Here is a 20548-nt window from a genome sequence, read left to right as displayed (position 1 = left end):
CTCTCCCTTTGCCTGCTTTTTGTATATTTGGCCTATAAGCTCTTTGGGGCAGAGCCCATGCCTTACTCTGTGTTTGTATCACACCCATCCTGATGGGTAGGTCTAGGCACTGCCTCAAACATAAATGATAACCTGCATAGTAAGGATGTTCCCTTACCCCTCTCCTGGGCTGTGCAGTTGGATAGCTACTGTTTGCAGAGCCCTGGAGTACACCAGCGTGGAATTGCTGACTCCTTGCCAGTTGCAGCTGTTAACTCCTGCCCGTCAGCCTGCTGACCTTGTACTTTCCAGGACTGACTCTAAGGTGGCTCCACAGCCTTTCTGCAACTTGCCTTTCTGATGCTCCTCCTGCACCCTCATTAGATCCTGCAGAATTCCCTTCCTCAAGGTTGAGAGAGGCCAAGGCTGATTCCTTTCCCCGAACTCCAGCCCAAACCTGGCTGTCCCCTGCCCTGCCGTCTCAATCTCAGCTCTGTCCTTCCGAACAAGAGGTGACCAGAGCTGCAGAGAGCATTCTAACTAGAGGCTTACTGAGTCCATACTAGCTTGTCCTGATTTATACTCCACATCTATTGCAAAGCCATGTAAGTTATATCCTCACAAGGTCGTTCTCATTTCCTTTTACTGCTGTTAAACAACGTGCAGACGGAGTCAGTGAATCCCCAGAGCCTGCTTCTCCACTGCACGGCCATGTGAAGGGTGTTTTCACCCCAGGTTTCCTTAGGCTTCTGTATATTGAATGATGTGAGTCTGAGTAGACCCGAAAGCCTTGTCCTCCTCTCCGTTTCCCACCCATCCCGCAATGCTGTGTTACAACAAGAGCCTGGCATAGTCAGTAGGAAAGTGCTTCCCAGGGCCCTAGGCGCAGGCTGTGACGGGAGGCTGCTGGGCGCAGTGTAGCATTCATACAGGGTTCATGCACTTGGCAACATTCAGGGCACACCCGGAGTGTTGTGTAGGAGCAGTGCACACACGGCTCCTCTCAAGGGCATGAACCTTGGAATCTCGCCCAGATGACATGAAGCGTGGGAAGCCTCCCAGGACTGGGCTCAAGGCCCGAGAGCAAGGAATGCGGTAGATAGATATTGGTAAATAAGGATATTAAACAAAGCCAGTGTATTCCTTTTATCTGTTGGAGTATGTAATGCGCGGGGGGAGAGAGAGAAATAAAGGAGAGGGTGGAAAAGCTGATAGGCAGACCAGCCCATCGGCAGACCAGCCTGCTTGCTTGCTTAAAGCTTGTCCTGTCTTGTATTTGAACCGCAACAGCGCAGGTTGGGTTGCTGGCTGTGCTGGAGCTCAGACAGGATATAGCTCTGGTGGTTTGGGGCACCTGGAGGCGTGAGGTTTCTGGGCACTCTTGTCAGGCTGATCTTGAGTGTACACTGCAGGGAGAGCTGCTGGTGAGCAGTGGGGAGAACAGGAGAGAGCTGACAAGGAGAAGAACCAGACCATGTGGCCTCATTGCTCCAGCCACGTGCTGTTAAAGGGCCCAGACAATGTGGGGTGCATGGGAGCAGCGCCGTGTGCGAGAGACCCGCAGGGAATGCGGTGTGTGGACAAGGCAGAGCTTCTGCGCATAGGAGAGAAATCGCGCAAGAAGAGGACTGCACTTACCACTCACACACCACCGCTGTAGACAGGGAGTGACTTCAGGTGCCTGCTGAGATGTTTGCTGTGGGGTGTTGAGATGTGACAGAATCACAGTGACCTAAAGAGCTGAGAACAATTTTACAACAATGTATTATCAGAGACAAGACGTCTGGGTTTATCTGCCAGCTGGAATTGTGCTGAGGCATTAGGAAAGTCTGCAGTGATTCTGCATAGTACAGGAGGGGGGCAGTAGCTGAGAGTGACAGACTGCACAAGCTTTGGGGGTTCGCTGCAGGAAGAGTTAATGAGGGGCACTGTCATCTCGCCTACATTCCTGACTTCTCTTGGGGGAGGGATTTAATTGTTGTATTTTTGTTACTCAGAGTAGTGACACCTCTTCCCTAAGAGATGCAGGGAGCCTGTGAATGTCAGAATTCCCCTTCCCCATTTTCCTACAGGTCTTAATTCTCCCACCTTATATGAAAGCCAGAGAGATAGCTGTACTAGCTGGTACCCGTATTTCCCTCTGCAGCGGCTACATGATTCTGTCCAGTAGGGGGAAGTGCTGCACTGTCAAAGTGAGCTGACCTGGGAAGGTGGCTGCAGGTTTCCTAGACAGAATATAGACTTGTGTTTTCAGCCTTTCAATAAAAATATTGAAAATAAAAGTCTGACATTATAAATCACAGACACTTCAAGACTAAAGAGATTAGCCCCTTTATGCAGTGCTCATAATTATTTGAACAACTGTCTTTGTTTAGCAGCTGTGATGTTGTTAAGGGCCTGGGTCAGAGAATCTGGAAAGCGGAATGGAATAATACTTTACCTTAGGCGTTACGCCGCTATTTGATTTAATTTTTGCTTAAGGGGAAAGCGCTGCCTTGGCGGCTTCCTTGAAACATGCTGTCCTTTGCTGTCAGGAAGGCAGCCACACTTGGACTTATCTTTAAGAAGTACATAGTATAGTCGCATACATCAGCCATCATGAAGCATTATATCAGCTCCAGTCTGATCCTCACAGGAGAAAGGGCTTCGGTTCTAAAGCTGCCACATCAGAAAACTTGCAAGGGAACCACTGTGGGTGCAAAAGGAGATGGAGAGCCATTTGCACCTGCAATGCTGACGACAGACAATAGGCTACAAGGAGCAGCAGTGGGGACCTGCTGAGTTTCCAGATCGCTGGGGTCACTGCTAACCTACCTGAACATCAACTCTGGAGTGGCTTCTCTGGCTCTGCTGCAGCCTGTTCAGCTAGAGGGTGACAGCCTTGGGAACACCCACCCTGTGCCTCTCTAACATTTTTCAGTTGCTGTGGCATCTGCGTGCTGCTCAGATGTCCTGCTCCTTTCCAGTCAACCTGCAGGGGAAGAGCAGGAGCTTGGGGCTGCCTCCAGGCTTCTGGTTTGCCCCTGGTTGAGATACTTGTGGTGAGGTGAGCGCAGACTCAGGAGTGATTAGGCAGGGGTGGGAAGATGATTTCTGGCAAGCTGTCTGTCTGATATACAGTAATGATAAGAACTCCCTATGAGATTTCCCAAGACCCAAACAGCATTTCTGGAGAGCTGCCCAAGCAGCCAGCACTGCCACCATCAGGTCTTGTGAGAAGGTGTCAACGGTTTGGATTTAGGTGTCACCAGAGATTTCTCATTTCTGTCTGACATCTAGAGACCAGACTATCCGTTCACTGTGGTCAGCTGCCGATCCTTTGCAATTCAGGCGCCTTAAAATGTCCACTGGCATCTGTGGTCCACAGGAAGTCTCTGTATCAAGTTGTATTTGATTATCAAAGTCGTTTACTTTTCCTGTGATTCCAGTTATTCCAAGTTCCTTAGGGAGGTGTGGATCTGGTTCCATGGCAGCAGGACAGAGAGGGAAGGAATGTCTGAACTGTGGAGTTTATTCTTTATATAGCTAGTTTGTAATTAATTAATAGCAGACTTTACCAGGAGCAAAGTGTTATATCATACCCAGAACGTCAGACCACCTGATGTCTGAGATCCTCAAGCAGGGTCCAGTGTCACAAAACAATAACTCAACAGGACAAATACAGAGTCTAACTCTCCCTTCTTGAGTCTCTAAGCAGACAAGATGAGGATAATTTTTCAGACATTAATGCTCTTTTCTAAAGCTGGGACAGCAGGGAGAACAGACACGTGATTGTGCTGGACCACAATGCTGGCCGTATGAGAAGAGAAACAATTCCCAGCCACCCCAGGGAGCCTCTGGGATACAGCATTATTTTAGAGAGAGTGGCTTTTTTGGCACATTGGTCCTGCCTGAACAAAGTCTTTCACAGCTGGAGATGTAACTGCCATGAGCCTGGACCCAGTGTCTGCCAATTTAAGCTCATCTGTACCTCCGTAACAATGCATGAAAATCCTAGAGAACATGGCCAGGATTCTGTAGCCTGATCTATAGATGATGTAATAATTACATTGATTACTTAAGAATTCCCAGTTATCACTTCGAGGGTTGGGAGGTATTTGTCCCAAGATCAGGCCCAGTATTATTCAAATTATTATGTGCACAGCAGCAACACACACTCTGTAGGAGCTCTTCTGTATTTACAGATACTTTATTAACACATTTATCTCAGTCACAAACACCCCAACTCAGGAAGATAAACAGAGATACCACAGAATGTACATCTGCACATCGTATACTCACACCATCTCCTGTAGAACAACCTGAAATGTTAGCCATCATCTTCCACATCACCATCACCTTCCCTCTCATCATCAGTGGCCGTTGTTCTGGCACCTCCCAGGGGCTACATCTTTCTCCTACTGCCCGTAGGCTGGGATGCAACTTTTATAATATGTTATGCTGATGCCACCATGTCTAATGCATATTCACTAGGGGTTTCTCCTCTCTTCTTTATTTGTATTTCCTCACTTTACTAATGCTGGAGTGTCCTTCTCCTATAGGTTAGTATATCAGTGATCTCAACTTATTCTCATATACATCAATTCGTTGCCATAGCTCTCTTGTGGTTAGTCATATCGGGATGTTTACTCATATTTCTGTGGTTGGCAGGTGTCATTATGGTCAAAATCCCCCTTGCACACTTTATTTTCAGTTCCCAAAACTCAGGGGTGACCATTAAATCATTTGTCTGTGCCAGAATTCATGGGCCCCAAGCTTTGTGCTAACTGCTGGAGGTAATGTCTCACAGGGTACAGGCCTGTAGATTCCTTGCATTACTGCTGAACATAATGCAAACAGAATATAATGAAGGCAAGGCAGTGAATATAATGAAGGCAAGCTAGCCCTGTGGGCTACAATTAGGAAGGCGGCACCTGCTTTCAGGGAGGGGAGTAACGTTACTGGTGATGATTCTAGTGCAAGGCTCCTAACAGTCAGAGAGCTCTGAGAGGAGCCATTTGCTGAGCAGGCTTTCTGTGCTGGCTTCTGCAAGGTCCTGGAATAAGCTAAATCTGGGAGCTGTACTTCAGCCTTTGTCCAAAGGACTAGGGCTAGGCTGGGAGTGGATCTCCAGGTGTTCTTGGCACCTGCTATCTCCCTCCAGCCTGAGGAGCAACACGGCTGGGCCCTGTGTTGTGATTTTGTGAGACTGACTCGAGGTACCCTGTGGCTGCTGTCCCTGGTGTTAGGGGCTGTAGATAAAGCCTCGGAGAGCCTGCTGCCCAGCATTACAATAACTAATCATATGTGGGGATGGACAGAAGTGGCAGACCATATATGCATCACCTCAGCAAATGGCAGCTCCGTCTCTGCCCAGATATCCAGTCCCCTCACTAGTGTCCATAGCGCAGTGACTGCTAAGAAGAGGGACCACCCAGACCAGCAGCTTGTTGGCAGTTTAGTGGCTGACCCCACTGCTGGTGCCCAGCAATTTGTCGATCACAAAGGCAAACAATTATGTGGCCTTTACAGCGACCATCATGTGTGGGACCTGGAACCCCATGGCTGCCAGTGGTGCCCATGTCCTTGGCCTGATGCAGAGCATGGGATCCCATGCTTTGCACTTCAAACCTTGCATCCATTGCTTTCATTGAACAGCTTCTTTTTGTTTAAACTCACTCCTGAAAATAGCTCTTGGAGGTATGTGAAATGCAAATGTGCCTCATAATTTTATTTCTGTTTCCCTAACACACATGCAGCTAACATGAAAAAATATTAAACCCTGGGGGTTTCCCATACAAATGGAAAATTCTGCTAGGCACATGTCACTATGGCTTAGATAGTCTCATTATGTTGCCTGCAGCTAAAGCTCCCGGAGCAGTAAGTCAAACGGAATATATAAAAAAAACATTTCTGGAAAACAACAACCCCCTGGTGGGAAGCTACTGCTTGTCAACTTGGTCTCTGCAGAGAGAGGCAAGATTGAGCAGAGGCTGGTAAATTTAGCTGCAGAGCACGCAGGCTGGTTCACCACAGGCAGTGTGCAGGGGGAGGCCTCCCTCAAGGAGCTGTTGGTGCTTGTAAACAATATGTCAGAATGGAGAGGACATTTTTCTCAGGAAGGCTCCTGAGGCAGCTGGATGTCAGAGTGACTGACCCTGTATCTTTGTCTCCAATCGGTGGAGCAGGGTGAGCTATAGAGCTGCAAGGAGGGCAGGAAAAACAGCAAGAGGTCAGTGACTATTTTTAATTCCTCTTAAAAGAAAATCTCTTTCTTTTCCTTCTGCCGTTTTATTCCCATTTCAAATGGGAATGTTTCTTGTTCTCTCTCTCTCTCTCTCTCTAGCCGCCTACCTGTGTGTCTAGCCTGCCTCCTTTGTGTCTGACCCTTCCTTAGGTGTTGCCTCAGCGTCCATCAGTGGGTGGCGGCCAGAGGGAATTTAAGACCCTTATTAATGTTGCTCTGTTTTTGCTGTGGTCTGTGTGCTAAGCTTAGAGAATCCCACAGGAGAATCCTGTTACTTTTCAAGTCATCAGTGAAGTGAGATCAGTGGGTCTCAATCTGAGGTACAGCTATCAACATTAAAAACTGCTGCATGTCATGACTTGAAATCTCTGCTCAGAAGAGGCCAAGGCCTGGGATGAGGGAGCTGTGGGTCAGGACAGAGATGTATCATCCGAGCTGTTTGAGGAGAACTTGGCAGAAGCAATAAAATGCACCCAGTCTCTCTCTGTCCTAATGTACACACATCCAGTCCGTTCCCTCCCGGTTCCCTGGTTACTCAGCACATGCAGGCCCAGTCACTGCTGCTGCTTTCTGACCCCTTTTTATTCAAAGGGGTTTGTTTTCTCATTTGACAAGTCAGGCCGTGAACTGTTTGGACAGGGGAAAGAGACACTTCCAGAAAGGAGATCCTGCAGCCTCCAGTTCAGTGGGAATGAGAGAATGAAATTGGCTCTAAATCAAGGAATCTAAAAAGGGGCAAGGTAGGTCAATAATGTGAGAGAGAGGCAGAATGTGAGTGTCACTTCTCCCAAGAACAATGTGTCTGTCTGGAGCCAGAGAGGTTATCTAGGTTGTTACCTTCACAATACCGGTCAAAATGTTTGAGAGAGCCATGTCTAGTGCTGCCCGTGCTGGAGCCAGGATTTTTATTCGGAAGAAATGTTCGGAGCGCTTGGAGTGTAATTCAGAATCCCACTCCGAACGGAGTGGGCCAGTTTTATCTTCATTTGCTGAGCAGCATGAGTAGCTGTCTTTTTCCTGTCAAAACAGATGTTTGCCATGTCTGATGGCAGCTTAAATGGTGTCACTCAAAAGAAATTACAGCCCAGAGTGCTGAGCCCTGGTCTCCATCCTGCCAGTGACTATGGAACACCTGGCTCACGCTGGGGAACAAGAGGTCTCAAGGGAAATGCAGCAACACATGTTGACCTGGTTAATTCCAAAACCAGGTCAAGTTGAAGCTAAGTCCTCTCTGGGCATGTGCTAAAGGCCTCAAGTTTAAATGAAATGTCGATTTAAAGGCCCGCACTAAACCTGCTGCTCTAACATTGAGGCATCTGTTTGCTCAGCAATTTGTTTTCCGTTTTGTGGTTGAGATTAGTTTTGCTGCTTTTGGTTTGTTTGGTGTTGATGCTGTTTCAGTGCTTCTTGTTCCAAGCTGTATGTGATCTACAGAGCTCTTCACTTTAGGGTAAAAAGAAAAGGAGTACTTGTGGCACCTTAGAGACTAACCAATTTATTTGAGCATGAGCTTTCGTGAGCTACAGCTCACTTCATCGGATGCATACTGTGGAAACTGCAGAAGACATTATATACACAGAGACCATGAAACAATACCTCCTCCCACCCCACTCTCCTGCTGGTAATAGCTTATCTAAAGTGATCACTCTCCTTACAATGTGTATGACAATCAAGTTGGGCCATTTCCAGCACAAATCCAGGTTTTCTCACCCTCCGCCCCCCCCCCCCCCCCCCACAAACTCAGTCTCCTGCTGGTAATAGCCCATCCAAAGTGACCACTCTCTTTACAATGTGTATGATAATCAAGGTGGGCCATTTCCAGCACAAATCCAGGTTTTCTCACCCCCCATCCCCCCCCCCCCCACACACACACAAAAACACACACACACAAACTCACTCTTCTGCTGGTAATAGCTTATCCAAAGTGACCACTTTCCCTACAATGTGCATGATAATCAAGGTGGGCCATTTCCAGCACAAATCCAGGTTTTCTCACACACACACCCCCACACACACACACAAACTCACTCTCCTGCTGCTAATAGCTCATCCAAACTGACCACTCTCCTTACAATGTGTATGATTAGTATGTATATACTAATCCACAGAGGCCTCCCTACCAACATTACAAAAAGAAGGATTCTAGGTGGACTCCTCCTGAAGGTCGAAACAGCAGACTGGACTTCTATATAGAGTGCGTCCGCCAACGTGCACGGGCTGAAATTGTGGAGAAGCAGCATTGCTTGCCCCATAACCTCAGCCGTGCAGAACACAATGCCATCCACAGCCTCAGAAACAACTCTGACATCATAATCAAAAAGGCTGACAAAGGAGGTGCTGTCGTCATCATGAATAGGTCGGAATATGAACAAGAGGCTGCTCGGCAGCTCTCCAACACCACTTTCTACAAGCCATTACCCTCTGATCCCACTGAGAGTTACCAAAAGAAACTACAGCATTTGCTCAAGAAACTCCCTGAAAAAGCACAAGATCAAATCCGCACAGACACACCCCTGGAGCCCCGACCTGGGATATTCTGTCTACTACCCAAAATCCATAAACCTGGAAATCCTGGGCGCCCCATCATCTCAGGCATTGGCACCCTGACAGCAGGATTGTCTGGCTATGTAGACTCCCTCTTCAGGCCCTATGCTACCAGCACTCCCAGCTACCTTTGAGACACCACTGACTTCCTGAGGAAACTACAATCCATCGGTGATCTTCCTGATAACACCATCCTGGCCACTATGGATGTAGAAGCCCTCTACACCAACATTCCACACAAAGATGGACTACAAGCCGTCAAGAACACTGTCCCCGATAATGTCACGGCTAACCTGGTGGCTGAACTTTGTGACTTTGTCCTTACCCATAACTATTTTACATTTGGGGACAATGTATACCTTCAGATCAGTGGCACTGCTATGGGTACCCGCATGGCCCCACAGTATGCCAACATTTTTATGGCTGATTTAGAACAACGCTTCCTCAGCTCTCGTCCCCTAACGCCCCTACTCTACGTGCGCTACATTGATGACATCTTCATCATCTGGACCCATGGAAAAGAAGCCCTTGAGGAATTCCACCATGATTTCAACAATTTCCATCCCACCATCAACCTCAGCCTGGTCCAGTCCACACAAGAGATCCACTTCCTGGACACTACAGTGCTAATAAACAATGGTCACATAAACACCACCCTATACCGGAAACCTACTGACCGCTATTCCTACCTACATGCCTCCAGCTTTCACCCTGACCACACCACACAATCCATCGTCTACAGCCAAGCTCTGCGATACAGCCACATTTGCTCCAACCCCTCAGACAGAGACAAACACTTACAAGATCTCTATCAAGCATTCTTACAACTACAATACCCACCTGCGGAAGTGAAGAAACAGATTGATAGAGCCAGAAGAGTACCCAGAAGTCACCTACTACAGGACAGGCCTAACAAAGAAAATAACAGAACACCACTAGCCGTCACCTTCAGCCCCCAACTAAAACCCCTCCAACGCATTATTAAGGATCTACAACCTACCTGAAGGATGACCCAACAGTCTCACAAATCTTGGGAGACAGGCCAGTCCTTGCCTACAGACAGCCCCCCAACCTGAAGCAAATACTCACCAACAACCACATACCACACAACAGAACCACTAACCCAGGAACCTATCCTTGCAACAAAGCCCGTTGCCAACTGTGCCCACATATCTATTCAGGGGACACCATCACAGGGATTAATAACATCAGCCACACTATCAGAGGCTCGTTCACCTGCACATCCACCAATGTGATATATGCCATCATGTGCCAGCAATGCCCCTCTGCCATGTACATTGGTCAAACTGGACAGTCTCTACGTAAAAGAATAAATGGACACAAATCAGATGTCAAGAATTATAACATTCATAAAACAGTCGGAGAACACTTCAATCTCTCTGGTCACGCAATTACAGACATGAAGGTCACCATCTTACAACAAAAAAACTTCAAATCCAGACTCCAGCGAGAAACTGCTGAATTGGAATTCATTTGCAAATTGGATACTATTAATTTAGGCTTAAATAGAGACTGGGAGTGGCTAAGTCATTATGCAAGGTAGCCTATTTCCCCTTGTTTTTTCCAACCCCCCCCCCCCCCCACAGACATTCTGGTTAAACTTGGAGTTATGCTGGAAATGGCCCACCTTGATTATCATACACATTGTAAGGAGAGTGGTCAGTTTGGATGAGCTATTACCAGCAGGAGAGTGAGTTTGGGGGGGGGGGGTGAGAAAACCTGGATTTGTGCTGGAAATGGCCCACCTTGATTATCATCACATTGTAGGGAGAGTGGTCACTTTGGATGAGCTATTACCAGCAGGAGAGTGAGTTTGTGTGTGTATGGGGGTGGGGGGTGAGAGAACCTGGATTTGTGCTGGAAATGGCCCACCTTGATTTTCATACACATTGTAAGGAGAGTGGTCACTTTGGATAAGCTATTACCAGCAGGAGAGTGAGTTTGTGTGTGTGGTTTTTGAAAAAAAAAAGGGGGGGGTGAGAAAACCTGGATTTGTGCTGGAAATGGCCCACCTTGATTATCATACACATTGTAAGGAGAGTGATCACTTTAGATAAGCTATTACCAGCAGGAGAGTGGGGTGGGAGGAGGTATTGTTTCATGGTCTCTGTGTATATAATGTCTTCTGCAGTGTCCACAGTATGCATCCGATGAAGTGAGCTGTAGCTCACGAAAGCTTATGCTCAAATAAATTGGTTAGTCTCTAAGGTGCCACAAGTACTCCTTTTCTTTTTGCGAATACAGACTAACACGGCTGTTACTCTGAAACCTGTCACTTTAGGGTGCTGTTTCTGGTCTTGTTCAATAAAACATGATGAAACAGATTAAAATGGAATTCACTTTTGCATCCTTAAATAGGACCAGAGGCAGCAGCGACTGTATGTGCCCTTTGTGTCTTGGTCTGTTCTGGTGTCTTGGTGTCCCTAGCCTCTGTTTGCCAGAAGCTGGGAATGAGCGACAGGGGATGGATCACTTGATGATTCCCTGTTCTGTTCATTCCCTCTGGGGCACCTGGCATTGGCCACTGTCGAAAGACAGGATAGTGGGATAGATGGAACTTTGGTGTGACCCAGTAGGGCCATTCTTATGTTCTTACGTTCAATACCAACCCAGAAACTAAAGTAAACTTCTGTCTCACCACACTGGTTAAAAAGAAGTCCAAACTGCAGTCTCCATAGGCATCCCCACTACCCAGACACTAGACTTAATGATGAGTGGCCACTGAAAACCACTTTCGTCAAACAAAGGTTTCTTCTGAACTCAAAAGATCAACCACATACCCAGGTCAATATATAACTTAGGCCTTACCCAATAATCACACTGTTGCCATATCTTATACCTAAAGGTTTATTTATAAGAGAAAAGAATAAGGAGAGAGTTAAAATGGTTAAGGAAATCAGATACATACAATCATTGCAGAGTTCTTGTATCTGGTTTGAAGCAGTGATGTTACAGAACACTGGCTTGTAAAGTCTCTGGTAACTTCCAAAAGATTTGGAAGGTCCTCAGTCCATAGTCAATATGCTCCTTTTAGTGTAAGTCCAGAGATCAGAGCAGAAAAGAGGCAAAATGGACGTTTTCAGAGTTGTTTTTTTTACTTTCTCCCATGTGGAGGGACTGCTTTCAGTCTTGGTTTGTTGAAAATGATAGGCACAGGATGGAGTCCAGGGTCACATGAGCAAGTCACACAGCCTTGCATGCTTTGATGACTCATAGGAGAAGCCATTGCCCATATTTTGGCTAAAGCGTCCACAGGAAGGCTCACCAGGCTGGGACAAGCTCTATGGCCCACTGTGTTTTTTAATGGGCCATCAGTTTGAATGGTCGGTTCAGAATGTGCTGGCTAGACTGGATATAAATTACCTTGTGGGAGTTACCCCAGGGGCAGACACATTTGAAATACTGGTACATAGTCAATATTCATAACTTTCTATACAAAGATGATATATGAATACAAACATGATAATCGTACTCAGCAAATCATAATTTTTCCATTGACATCTTACAATGGTATATTTTGTACAAGATTTGTTGCAATTCTCTAACAGTGGCAATATTAATTATATAAATGGTCATGTTCCTTTCATACAGATCACATGGGGCTAATGTATGTGGAGGTGGGAGGGGCGGCTAGTCATTTTATGCATAGCAAGAGAGGGGATTAGCAACTTTCAAAGAACCAAATCCAGATTATGCAGTGTTGTTGTAGCCGTATTGGTCCCAAGATACTAGCGAGACGAGGTGGGAGAGGTAATATTTTTTATTGGACCAACTTTTGGACCAAGCCCAGATTAGTGAGCCAGCAAATAGCTTCAGAAATGGCTTAGGAGACTAGTGATAAGGCAGAGACCAAACATGAGCCTTTGCATCCTTCGGTGGATAGGAAGGTTTGCATTTAAGTGGGAATGATAGTTATAATACAACAAGGCTGGAGATGCCTACTGAGATCTTTGCAGCAAAGAAGTGGAACCCAGTCCAGTGTATCTGGCTAGAGATCTTCTGTCCATGAATGAATTGTTAATCAGTGCAAACATGGCAGGGTGATAGGTGTTGCATCTGAGGTCAAATGTGGTCTGCTGAATAGCAGTTTTAAAACAGATGTTTCAGGCTTGCTGATTCTGGGAGCTAGAAAGCCTGACACTTACAGCTGGGCCTCAGCATAGAGTGTTTCTTTGGTTGTGTAGACAAGGGGACTGAGCTGCCTGTGTGTCTTTCCTCTTCAGGGTCTGATGCATTCCAGTGGTCCAGTTGGCCGCCATCGCCAGCTGATACTAGTTCTAGAGGGAGAACTGTACCTTATCCCCTTCGCTCTCCTGAAAGGAAGTTCCTCGAATGAGTACCTCTACGAGCGCTTCAGCCTCATCGCAGTACCATCCATCCAGTCACTGAACCCCAGTTCCAAGGTACTCTCCAGCCCCATGCTCCCAAAGCTCCTGCTGTGAGGTGAGACGTGCAGGGCCCCATCCGTGCCATGTGAGAGCTGAAGCTGCTCCATGCCACACAGGCCCTGCGTGGGCCCCAGGCTGAACTGCAGGGATTGCTGTCTCTTCCAGCGGCATCGGCTACAAAAATGGAAATCACAAACCTACCAACTTCCAGGGTACTGGTGCTGAATGAGCTGAGCACCAACAGTGTACTTCGATGCTTTCCAGAGCAGAGTCAGGCGCGGTCCCTACCCCACGGAGATCACAAATCATGTCAAGGCAGTGGTTGGGATTTCTTTCTGAACTAGACTGCAGGTTCTGGGTGTGTTGAGCTCCCATGCAGACAGAGTGACCTAAACTGAGTTTCCCTGGTGAGTTAATCACATCCTAGCAATCTGCTCATATGTTTGCCTCCCTGCCTGTTCCCCTGTGATGTTGGCCACTGATTCCTCATGACATTAAGGACATATGTAAAAGCTGATACTTTAAGCAAATCCTGGGGAAATACCGTTTTCACTGATATATGGTAATAACCTTCTGCTTCTTAAAGCCCAAAAGTCTGAGGAGTTCAAGGCCAACATCATACCATCAAAGAATGCCACAGGTCTTGGTCTCATTGCTCAGAACAGAGTCTTGTGGTACATCCTGCATTATTGCCATGTGAAATCGTTGTCTAAACAGGAGGATGGGCCTGATTTTATCATTGTTGTTGATGTGTATGACTTGGAGTTTCCCATTCTGGATTCCCATTCCCCAGGAGTCAATCTGTCTCTGGTCAGTACTTGATCTTGAACTGCCACAGCACATTTGTTGGTCAGAGGTTTCCATTGACCTGACTGCAGTGACACCCAGCTACAGTTAATTTAGAGCCCAGCAATGTGTGATCATTCAGATGATTCCTTTCAATGTTTATTACTTAGTGTTTGTCAGCAGTGAACTTCATCAGCCACTAGATATAGATATAGAATTTAAGGCCAGAAGGGATCATTAAATCATCTAGTCTAATTTCCTGTATATCACAGACTGTTAAAGTTACACCTGCATTGAACCCAATAACTTATATTTGACCAATGCATGTCTTCACAAAGGCACTTCTGAAGACATCAAGAAATGGAAAATTCACTACTTCCGTGGTAGTTTGTTTCAATGGTTAATCACCCTCACTGTTTAAAAAAAAAAAAAGCCTAATTTCTAATTTTAATTTGTCTGGCCTCAGCTTCCAGACGTTATTCTTGTTCTGCCTTTCTCTGCTAGATTAAAGATCCCTTCAGTACCTAGTATTTTCTCCCCATGAAGATACTTATACACTATAATTACACATATTTGAATATTGCCACAACATTAGCACTTATCCAGTGTTCCTGAATTTCCCCCGTATTGCAAGATTTGTTAAGTTATTATCAGCAGGCTAGAGATTTCCTCAGCCAACTCTTTTAGGACTCTTGGGTGCACGTATCTGGGCCTTTTGATTTAAAAGTATTTATCCCTAAGAGATATTTAACATCCTCCCTAGTTACTAATGGAATGGAAAATATTTTATCCTCATGTGATATATCATACTGCTTCTCTCCAAAAACAGAAAAGAAATATTAATTGAACTCTGCCCAATTGCCTAATTTGGTTAGGTTCCTCTGAAGCTCCTCACAGTCTTTTCTAGTCTTGACTAATCTACATAATTTTGTGTCATCTGCAACTGTTGCCAACCGAGGAATTATTTTTTTCATCCTTTCTAAAGCACTTTTCATCCTGAACATCCCAAAGGGATTTACAAGCAGGAATTGGTTCATTCACCCTTCACTGTACTGACTGTTTCAGAAACAGCTCATAATAGATTCCGTAAATTTCATAACCTGACAAATATAAACAAGGTCAACAGGAAAAAATTATGCTGAATGGGATAAAAAAACTTCTGAATGGTAAAAACAATTAGTCAGTGGAACAAGGATTCTTTTTCAAGTAGTGTCCCTATGGGTGCTCCTCATCAAGATATGCATGCGCCTATGCGCTCTTCATTGGAGATTTTCATCAGCAGTGTCCACTGGTCTGCACCTGCGCCCTAGGCACCCTCATGCCCCTCCTGGGGCTTCCAGATTTGGTGCAGTCACCGAGCTATACCTTCTCTTGAGCCTTGTCTGACACACATTCTCGATTACCTGCTCAGTTAAAAAACCTCTGGATTATCATTGAGTTCTATCAAAGTTCATCTAGCTACAATCACACCTCTTCATCCCCCTAATTGAAGAGTTTTCAGTTTTCACCCACTCAACCACAACAAGGTTTATCGAAGTCGTCTTCAACTTCTTCCCTCCTGTCAAGGAACCAGCTCCACCATGGGACCTCAGCTTAGTCTTCAGTGCCCTGAGAAAACCCTCTTTGAACGTATGTTGAATTGTTCCCACCTTCATCTGTCCCTTAAGACTGTGTTCATCATAGCTGTCACCTCAGCCAGGAGAGCTTGGAGCTTTGATGGCTGACTCACCGTATACAGTATTTCATCATGACAAGGTGTTGACATGTCTACTCCTTGCTTCCCCTTCCAAGAGTCATTGCTCATTCCACCAGGGATCAATCTAGCACAGTAGCCCTGCTGAAAAACATACCTATCCTGACAGGGCAGCCACCTGGTCCTGGGTTCATGTTTTCCCAGGAGTACACTCTTGTCAGCTCTGGATGCAGTTACATGGCTTTTGGTGAGGCTGTTCTACAGTCTGAACTGAATCCACCTCCTTGGCACCCTTCTCCAGGATGGAAGTACTGCTCAGAAGTCTCCTAACGTAGAGCACCCATAGGGACATTAGTCAAAGATGGAGAGGTTACTTACCTTGTGTAGCAATGGAAGTTCTTTGACATGTGTGTCCCTGTGAGTGCTCCCCTCTGCCTTGGAGTCTGACTCTTTCTACTTCCATGCTTGAGAAGGATTGGGAATGGCGGCAGGTCCACCCCCCTATCTCTCCTCAGATCGGGGCAGAAGGGTGTCTAGGGCACAAGGCATGGACTCACAGACACTGCTGATGAAAATTTCCAATCAAGAGCACACAGGTGTGCGCATATCATGAAATGGAGCACCCAAATTACACAAATCTTTAAGAACTCCAGTTACTGTACCAGGTAAGTGACCTTTTCATCCTGTGGAATCCCCATTTCCAGAGCTCACCGATGCCAGACTAGATAATTAAACTACTGGGAGATAGTGGGATAATTAAACTACTGTACAGAGCGACTGGACTGAGGAGGAAGCATGGGCTTGTGGTTCAGCACAAGGCTGGGAGTCGAGATTTAGTTAATATTGCTGGCTCTGCCACAGACCTCCAGTGTGACCTTGGATAAGTCACTTCCATTCTCTGTGGATCCATTTCCTCTCCCCAGAAAAGGAAGTAGTAATCCTGCCCTGCCCCCAAATGGAGCCGGTATGTAAAGGAGTACAGCTTGGATGGAAGTGGCTAAAGAAATGCAAGGCATTGTTCTAATGATAAAACCATCTCACTGTTACAGAGCCCTGGCCACACCAGACATTCCTGGGGGGAGGCAGGACGCTTGCAGGGCCACGGCTACAACAGACAGTTCTTTGATCCCTATTTTCTCTCTCTCTTTTTCTAGTCCCTTTTGAAGAAGAATGCTCCTGCTTATTCCAGTTCTACCTCAATGGCAGCTGTCATAGGAAATCCCAAACTCCCTGCAGCAGTGATGGACAGATGGCTTTGGGGGCCTATGCCCTCTGCAGAAGAAGAGGCCTATATGGTATCTGAATTACTTGGCTGCCAGCCTCTGGTTGGCAACGTGGCAACGAAAGAGAGGGTCATGAGCGCACTCACTCAGGCAGAGTGTGTCCATTTTGCAACCCATGTGTCCTGGAAGCTGGCTGCCTTGGTCCTAACGCCCAACGCTGACAGCAACCCAGCCAGTAGCAAGAGCTCCTTTGGGAATCCCTACACAATTCCAGAATCCCTCCGGATGCAGGATGATGCCAGTGATGTGGAGAGTATCTCAGACTGCCCTCCTCTCCAGGAGTTCCTGCTCACAGCAGCCGACGTTCTGGATCTGCGGCTTCCTGTCAAATTAGTGGTTTTCGGCTCCTACCAAGAATCCAACAGTAAAGTCACTGCTGATGGGGTCGTTGGCTTGACACGGGCATTCCTGGCTGCTGGGGCTCAGTGTGTCTTGGTGTCACTCTGGCCTGTTCCTGTGGCCGCTTCGAAAATGTTTGTGCATGCCTTCTATGCCTCCCTCCTGAATGGAATGAAAGCCAGTGCAGCCCTCGGAGAGGCCATGAAAACAGTGCAGAGCAGCAAGCAGTTCTCCCATCCATCCAACTGGGCAGGTAGGAGGAATCTGCTTCTTGGGACGGTTCTCATAATAAACAGGAAACAGGAGAAACATTGACACCAATTTGTTTGTGTTGAGCAAGGAGCTGTGCTAGCAGCAGGTGCCTGAGTAACACTCTGTGCCATTACAGTGACCAGAAGCTGTGTATCAGACCTGGTTCTGCTCTGAGTGTTGCTGAATGACTGGCCAGTGGGAAATAGTCATTCTTCAAGGTAACAATGGGGAGAGCATGTGTTCGACATAATTTACAGCGTATGAAATGCACCTGTCTCATCAGGGAGGTTTAATCATTAGGAAGACCTGATATGCTAAGGGCCATGCAGGCAGGAAATTACCCAGGATCCCCAGCTGATAACAGACAAGATTCCTTTTCTCCCTACAGATTACAGACCAGGATGTGTTATTCTTACTGATACGTGTCTAGCACGGTACAGCAGAAAGATTTGATTCCCATTAGTCTAATGGTGGGGTGGAGGGTGTTTCTTGAATAGAACTGTAACAACAGTGCTGTAATCCACTGAGAAAGATGTGTATTTAATTCAACATTTTAAAATTAAATGGCTAAATAGTTCAGTGATGAGAAATAAGGAACTGAGACTATTCACCCTTGTTGTACCTTAGCTAGAGACTGTGAGGAACAGCGCCCACCCTAAGAACGTCCCAGAATTCCAGAGAGATGAGGCTTTTCCGGAGTTTGTAAGAATACTGGCAGTATTCCCATCACAGCAGCATTTTCCTCTAGAACTGACAGTCTCGTTCAGTGCGTGTCTTCTGCACACTTAGGTTAGATGTGTAACCTAGCCATGTTGAGGACAAGAGTGTAACGTTTCTTTAAGAGGCGGTGCCAGCAACAGCAGCAGGTGTAATCTACAGGAGAAAACATGACAAGACTTGCTTCTGCGCGCCTCTCATATGTGAGGTTTCTGCTGACATCAGTGGGAGTTCTACAAGCAGAACAGTTGAAGGATCAGGCCCCCTCAGTGCCAGTCAGGAGTGGTTTGATTAATCAAAGGAGAGTCAGAAAGAGAAAGACATTGAGGTTAACAACAGAGCGACTGGAATTAAATTAAATATGAAGCGTATTTTTCTCAGCAAAAATCCTCCTTTCCAAAAGCTGTGCATGTGTCCCAAGCATGTCCCCAGTGTACCCAGCTGTGCTGAAGTGCTTAGATTGGGTAGCTGCTGTGTGCAGAACCCTAGTGCCAAGTGTTTGTTACCAGAAGGACAGAGAGCTCATGTGCTGTTTACCAAAGTGAGCACCTGGGATTAAACCCACGCAGAACTGTCTTGTCTCGCTGAGTCTAGTATTAGGAGGTGATCCAAGGAAAACCAGAGGGAAGTTGGACTTAAACTGAACTTTGGTCTGTACCCTATCCTTGTTTTTCCTTCTAAGGGAGTTTGTCAGCCTGGCAAGAAAGAGAAGAAATGTGAATGGCTTTCCAGAGCAGATCCCTCATCAGAGGCGTAACAGAACAGACATGGGAGCTCTCCGCGCGATTACCAGCAGGGGCAGGCAGGAAATGGCACATAGGGATCCCTGCTCACAGGCTCCTCCCCTGAATCCATATGCAAATCCTCAACCCCCATGCTTCTCTTGAGGGTTGGGAATTGATATTTCAAACAGAAATAATGCCTCACACTAGAGATGAGCACATGCCCATCCAGCTGCAATAAACAGGGGAGGGAGGAAGAATTCCTTGTACTGCCCCTGGGGGAGTCTGATATTTGCATGGTGCACAAGCTAGCGGCCTGGGCAAAGTAGGCATCTTTCCCCAAACAGGGACAGCTCTCCATTTTCAGGGTTCTATTGTTTGCTGGCAGTATTTAGCTTTTATTGATTTCTGCTCCTGTAAAGGAGACGAGGAGCATGCTAGGCCAAGTGTCTCTGCATTGTCACATTTTTCCACATATGTGAGCAGGAAAACAGTATTGATTTCATAAAGGGGGAGAGCAGAGAGCATTGAAGAAGCATCCTAGAAGTTAGGTCCCTGGGCCTAGGCGGCGTGGAGGCAGCTGTTCTGGATTCTCCCTTCTCTGTGGGTAGGCACATAACTAAACAAGGGGCAATGAGCTATTCATTTCTGTTAGCTTGAGGAAGGCAGAGTATTTGTTTTTCTGGGAGAAGAGGAGATTAAGAAGCTCTTTGTCTGAATCCTGCAGGCTTCATGCTCATTGGGAGTGATGTGAAGCTTAACAGCCCTTCCTCACTAATTGGACAGGCCCTGACAGAGATTCTGCAGCACCCGGAGAGAGCACGAGATGCCCTGAGAGTCTTGTTACATCTGGTAAGCAAGAGAGAGCTGCCATAAGAGTATCCCCTGCAACCCGAGAGAGGCAGCAATAAGACCCTTGCAGTCTTGCTTTGGAGAGGCTGTCAAGGCTCCTTCCTGCAGCCTGGAAAGTGCCATCAAAATTTACAGACACAAAATATGGGTCCCTGCTTTGGAGTATGGCAGATGCCTCCTCTTAACTTTTGGAAGATGATGTCATCTGTGGCTAGGTGTCTCTGAATGTTGAATGGGTGGGGAAGCATTTCGATTTAACTTCAGGAGTAAACCCCCAACCCTCCTTCTCCTCCCTCCGCCTGTGTAATCCCTGCAACTACTCCCTGTCCCTGGGATAAGAATGGGACACCAGGCAGAGATTCACCTTACTAGCATGACAAATAAAATCCCTCCATCAGACCCAGCTGATTTGCATATGCTGCTGAGCGGGTCTGTGCTTTGAAAATGAGATTGTCACTCAGGTTAATTGTTTTTATGACAGAATTGCTGTGAACTAGGCAAGAAGTAGGGAGGTGAGAATGAAGACACTGTGTAGTGTCTCCTTCCTTGCTAGCCAACTGACCACCCTCTCTGTACAGATCTTAAGGACTGATGGCTTCGAGCCAAGAATGAACACTGCAGTTTAGAACAGAGCAAGCTCTAAAGCAGCAAGGTTTGTTAGGCAAAAGAGCTGACTCTTTGGGTCCTTCCCTTCTTGTCACCTGATACTGCATGACGCAGGACATTCTGTTCAGTGGACAGCTTTC

At 46.6% G+C, this 20548-nt stretch overlaps 1 protein-coding gene and 1 long non-coding RNA gene across 8 annotated transcripts in view; one reads left to right on the top strand and one right to left on the bottom strand.

The window, feature by feature from the left end:
- LOC119563792 overlaps positions 1-20548 on the bottom strand; it is an 87204-nt gene that overhangs the window by 23439 nt on the left and 43217 nt on the right. For 4 of the 5 annotated variants that reach the window (XR_005222404.2, XR_005222400.1, XR_005222401.2 and 1 more), the window contains exon 5: positions 1618-1719. This is a non-coding gene — a long non-coding RNA (uncharacterized LOC119563792). Of the gene's footprint in view, positions 1-1617; positions 1720-2419; positions 2669-20548 lie in introns of all 5 variants that reach the window. The other variant, XR_005222403.1, reaches the window with a different exon arrangement.
- TTC28 (tetratricopeptide repeat domain 28) overlaps positions 1-20548 on the top strand; it is a 496060-nt gene that overhangs the window by 458277 nt on the left and 17235 nt on the right. For all 3 annotated transcript variants that reach the window (XM_043529451.1, XM_037878986.2, XM_037878987.2), the window contains 3 exons: positions 12994-13173; positions 16792-17512; positions 19678-19802. In XM_043529451.1, coding sequence (XP_043385386.1) covers positions 12994-13173; positions 16792-17512; positions 19678-19802 — 1026 coding nt within the window. The remainder of the gene's footprint in view (positions 1-12993; positions 13174-16791; positions 17513-19677; positions 19803-20548) is intronic.

Source organism: Chelonia mydas, chromosome 15, assembly GCF_015237465.2.
Source record: "Chelonia mydas isolate rCheMyd1 chromosome 15, rCheMyd1.pri.v2, whole genome shotgun sequence".
Taxonomy (NCBI): Eukaryota; Metazoa; Chordata; order Testudines; family Cheloniidae; genus Chelonia; species Chelonia mydas.
This window is presented reverse-complemented; position numbering and strand designations above follow the sequence as displayed.